Raw genomic sequence first — 5,160 nt, 5'->3', positions numbered from 1 at the left:
TTTCTGTACTTCACTATTTGCCAGATAAGCAGAGCGCTGATAGAGAGTCATTGTTTTTAGCAGCCAGATTAATGCAACAGGTTTATATGCGTTGTGTGTGTGTGTATATATATGATGGATCACTGCCGGATGCACCTCTGTTTCTGTTAGATAAGATTTGTTTTAATGTTTGCTGAAAGCTGTGGCGTCTGCACACAGATGTTTATTGCTTTTCTTGCTCCACCATAGTCTTTTTTTATACGAAAGTAATGGATTTGCTAAAACTGCCTTCAAAGCCAAATCAGCAGAGCACACAATTGATCTGAAGGGAACAAATCCTTTATTAGGAACATAAGGAACAGATGTTTTCAGGAGTTGAATAGATTTTCAGGAGCTTTATGTTTAAACTACATATTCTAAGAAATATCAGCTATAAAAGTTATCTTCAGCTGGTGCAGTGCAAGCGCCTGTCTCTGCTACACTAATTATGTAGCAACTCAACTCAACCAAGACACAAAGGCTGAATTTTTTCTGCACTCCGTCACAGTCATGAACTTGCAGCGTTTTTCCAGGGCTTTTAATCCTCGTTATTAACCACTTTCTGTGAAAAGCGGGCCAGATTCACTCTCTGATCCCGTGAGAAATATTCCCCCCTCGTGCCGTACCTGAGTACACACAGAAGTTATTAGCTGATTTTTAGGGCTGATAATGGCTCTACTGTGAGTTAGCAATGTCAGTACACTGAGGGTAATATACCAAAGTTGAAACTTTCATTTCGACTACTGAGCCAGATGACAGAAGAGCAGAAATGGAACAGGAAATATTGCTTTTTGTTCAGAAGGCCCTTTAAGTGCAGCTGGTAGTTGGGAAAGAGACGCAATGTTATTTTTTTCCTGTTCAGCGCTTCTCACTTCTAATTCCTGCGTAAGGAGCTCTGTTTTGTCCAGAGATCTTTTGTGTACACCTCGAAAAAAGGAAAAGAGAAAAAACCCTATTCAGCATTAACTCTCAGGTGTCCATTCTGTTCCTTCTTCACTCATCATCGGCTCCATGAATGCTACATGCTTGTTAGTTTGGATTTTGTCCTGGTCTCTCATAGAGGGAGCAAAAACAGAAGTTAGGGTGCTTGGGTCGTAGGTCGCGAGCGGGATAGCTAGAGCTTTGGGCTGTTTACAGCAGCTGCAGCGACATGGAGTCATGTAGAGGTATATGAGGATGCAGATTGCAGTCACCGCACAGCCTAGCAATGTTGTGTAGCCGGTGTTGAATGGCTCTGCCGTAGGCAGCAGCACCGTCACATTCACCTCCCGGGTTGCATTCAGTGCCTGTTTAATATCCATAGCTGTGCACACATACAAACCTGAGTCATTGACCTTGGTTGCTTGGATCTCCAAGGTACCATTAGGAAACAAACTAATTAGCGTGTCATTTATGCTAGTCTGGGTGATGTACCCCTTGCTGGGGGAGAACCATGTGAATGAGAGGTCTGTGCTACTCAGGGATGTTTGGCAGTCAAGATGCACTCTTTCTCCCTCTGAAATCAACACATTTGAGAGGAGTACGGTCACGGGCAATGAGACGGCTTTTTCCACAGTGCAGTTGCGAAAGAAGCGGGAGTGCCGCAGGAACCGAATGGACGCTCGTGGGTTCCCATAGACGGTGCATGTGTGCTCATCTGTAAAGTCCGTCAGTGAGTCATAACCCCTCAGATCCCAATGCCAGAACACACTATACATGGAGCAGTCACAGATCAGAGAGTTGTTGTGGAGGTACAGCCCCCGCTGCACCAACCCAGGCAAAGCTTTCACATCCTCCCAGGGAACATGGCTCATACGGTTGGACGAGAGGTCCAGCATGGTCAGGAAAGGGTGACTGTGGTCTTGGATGGAGAAGAACGGGAAGTGTGTGATCTGGTTGAGGCTGAAGTAGGCCTTTTTCAAGCTGCTCAGGCCGCTCAATGTGCCGGCCTCCACCTGTGTGATCTTATTATTGAAGAGAAGGAGCTCCTCCAGCCTCCAAAGCCCCTGGAAGTAGTGTTGCTCCACCACATGCAGCTTGTTGGAGGACAGGTCAAGGTACCGGAGGCCAGAGGCATTGCGAAACACCCCATGCCCCAGGGAGCCAAGCTGGTTGTGGGTCATCCGGAGGTTTTCCAATCTGGACATCCTTTTGAAACTGCCTGGACCCAACCAAGACATATGGTTGTGGCTGAGGTCGAGGGTGACGGAGAAAGAGGGCAGGGACAGAGGAATTTTGGTTAAACCACTGGCGCTACAGCTCACTGTGTCAGATACACAGAGGCAGATGGAGGGACAGTTCCCCTCGGAGTCGCAGAGGAGACAGAGCAGCACCAGGAAAAGGCCTGGATACAGTCCGGAGATCATGTTTCTGGAAGTTGGATCCGTCAAGCTTTCTAATCCCTCTGGCTCTCCCTGGTCAGATAAGAATCAAATAAGAAACGGCATGATATATTAAAAAGCTATTCTTTTTTTTCAAGCCACCTGCTGCTTTGAGCTGTTCAACTGACACATGATATAACTACAAGGTTAATACTGTGTTGGAACCCTCAGTATCTATGACAAATGAAAGATGGTTCAAATGTCCCTTTTGCCCCAGAAAAGATTGTTTTCAGCTCTTGAATCTAAAATACTCACATCAGACTATTAAAAAATGTCTCTACGTAAACATCAATAATGCTGTTTTTTTTTTTACAGCAGTAATCATTGTGGGACTTCTACAAATGATAATTTTCATTAATAATTAACTATTTATCTTGATCAATGGATAAGCTATTTGGTCTCTAAAAAGGCAGAAAATGCTCCTCAAATTTCCCCCCAAACCCCGGTGGCACATTACTTTATCTGACCTAAAGATATTTGGTTCGCTATTATAGAAGGCAACAAAAAACTGAAAGTATTCACATGCAAGGAGCTGGAACTAGAGACCTTTGTGGTTCAGAATTATTACTTTGACTTTAAAAACAGTTGGCAACTAATTTCCCACCCTCTATAAATCATTGTCAACTCGGTAGGAAACTTTTAAACATATTATGTAATGTGATTAAAAGTCATATGCACAGAGAGAAATACTTACGCCTTTTAAAAAAGATGTTTCTTCTCAGTTATTATCGGGTGACTTGCAGCAGAACATTTTCAGAGATCAGTTCAACATTTCCTGCTACTGTCCTGTAAGTCAGTGTGAATTTGAAGGCAGGGGGGAAAAGTTCATTCCACTTCCAGATGCGTGAGCATTTCGCCTCACTTACTTAACTCCATTCTCCCTAAAAAACCTGGGAAAAAAACACTTCAAATCCAAAGTGAACTGCTCAGCAACAACATTAGACTCCAACTTTTCCCTCTGAGAAGTTATATACCATCAATACCCATTGCTGTCTAATCCTTATCTTCTTCTCAGATCCTCCTTCCGAAGCGCTCGACTAACAATGCTTTTCCCATTCTCCTCAGCCAAGTTTAAGGTCCCCTACCGGCTTTCTCGTCATCCCAAATAAGAGTGCCGCTCAACAAACATCCTGCAGTGCTTTGCGTATAACGAATAGCACAGAGCTCACTTAATCTCCCACGATCCCCTCCTCCTTCTATGTCATTTAGAGACCAGCCTTGTGTCTCCCTCTCTCATCATTAAGTAATGATGCTTGTGGCTGCCCTTCCTTATTCCTCTCTTTCTTTCTCCCCCCCTCAACAATATCAGTTTTCTCACAATATCCTATTAATACAATTCCATTAAACTTTTAGTGTTTCCCTTGATAAGAGATTAGTAGAAACCGAGACGCTTTCCGCATGAATATTACATGCACCATCCGGTAACCTTTTACCAATAATCCCAGAGGACTGAAACTTAGATCTGCTTATGCCTAATGTATTTTATTCTTTTGTGTGTGTGCAACTCTGCCTCGATGTCGGTTTACTTATTGTTGTGTATACACCTGTTTTTGTGAGTTCTTGAATTCGGCAAATCGTGTCCATCCCTCTTCATCTTTTGTCAACTTCGTCTTCCTGACTGTGAAGGTGCTTGTGTGTCTCCTTTACCTTGTCGTTTCTATTTCTGCGTTTTTTGTGTAGATGGATGTTGCCCACACACACACACACACACACACACACACATACACACACACACACACACACACACACACACACGCACACACACACTCTCTCTCTCTCTCTCCATCTCTAAGTGCCTTAATCACTACATCCCCCCTCTTTCTTTCTGAGCCCCCAACATCCCTCCTTCCCCTCGGCTGTGGGTTTGACTGCATATATGCTGTCCATGCTGCTTGGTCATGGTGGCCCTGAAAGCTCTGATTTCTGTCACAGTGAATTAGCTTTGCCTTCCAGCAGCCACCTTCTCACTGCTACCCCCAACCCTCCACCCCGTCCCTATAAGTGCTTGGGGCTTTGACTGACTCCCACTCACTCACTCTCTTTTTCTGTAGGGGCACATAGCCGATTCCCCATAGATTCAGGCTCGCTCAATTGGGTTCACTTCTCTAAAGGTGGGCCGATGGGAGCAGATGTGGAGTCCACACAGGAAGATGAATGCAGAGCACTGAAGGTGGCATGTAAGGTGCAAGGCTTTAGTCTTGAGGTTGGTTGGAAATAGGACTCCTCTGCTTTTTAAGAATAGGATTAAGGATAAGAAAACACAGTTGGATGTGGAAATGAACAAGCCATCACCGTCTTTGGCATTGTGGAATTATGCACAATCTTATCCCAAGGCTAGTCATCAGCTTGGCTGGATCATGTAAGAAATATATACGCCCACAAATGCACATTTGAGTTATGTTAGAAAATGATGCTAAACAGGCCCTTCTTGTAGGTGTTATGTTTACGTGGGCTTATATCATGGCTCAAATGGCCTCAGAGTAATTTGTCTCTTTTCCTGAAAAATGAACTTTGTCCTACTGAAAAGAAAAGCTTCATCCGGGAAGCTTCTTACATGTGCATGTTTCATTGATTTAAGGTATTGTGTAGCACTCCTGTTTGTTTAGTAGGCTGCTCTAGTCATGTATGTAGTGTTTTTCTAAGTCCCTAATTGGAAATGGATCACACAAGACTTATAAAGCAGTGGCCTCATCTGCATAAGCTGGTAATGATTCATGGTGTGGTGCGCTCAGAAGGATATGAGCATACAAATAAGGTGCACCATCGTGCCAGCATAATGTCA

The 5,160-nt window shown here is 44.1% G+C and overlaps 1 protein-coding gene across 1 annotated transcript; it reads right to left on the bottom strand.

Annotated features, from left to right (window-relative positions):
- Positions 1–980: 980 nt before the first annotated feature.
- LOC310951537 (amphoterin-induced protein 3) lies at positions 981–2,363 on the bottom strand (the record flags this gene model as incomplete). Its single annotated transcript, XM_083919817.1, has 1 exon — positions 981–2,363. The coding sequence occupies one exon, from the start codon at positions 2,361–2,363 to the stop codon at positions 981–983; it is 1,383 nt and encodes a 460-aa protein (XP_083775943.1).
- Between the last annotated feature and the right edge of the window lie 2,797 nt (positions 2,364–5,160).

The sequence above is a fragment of the Echiichthys vipera genome, assembly GCF_963691815.1.
Source record: "Echiichthys vipera genome assembly, chromosome: 9".
NCBI classification, from domain to species: Eukaryota; Metazoa; Chordata; class Actinopteri; order Perciformes; family Trachinidae; genus Echiichthys; species Echiichthys vipera.
The sequence above is the reverse complement of the archived record's forward strand: the minus strand, read 5'-3'. Positions and strand labels throughout refer to the sequence as shown.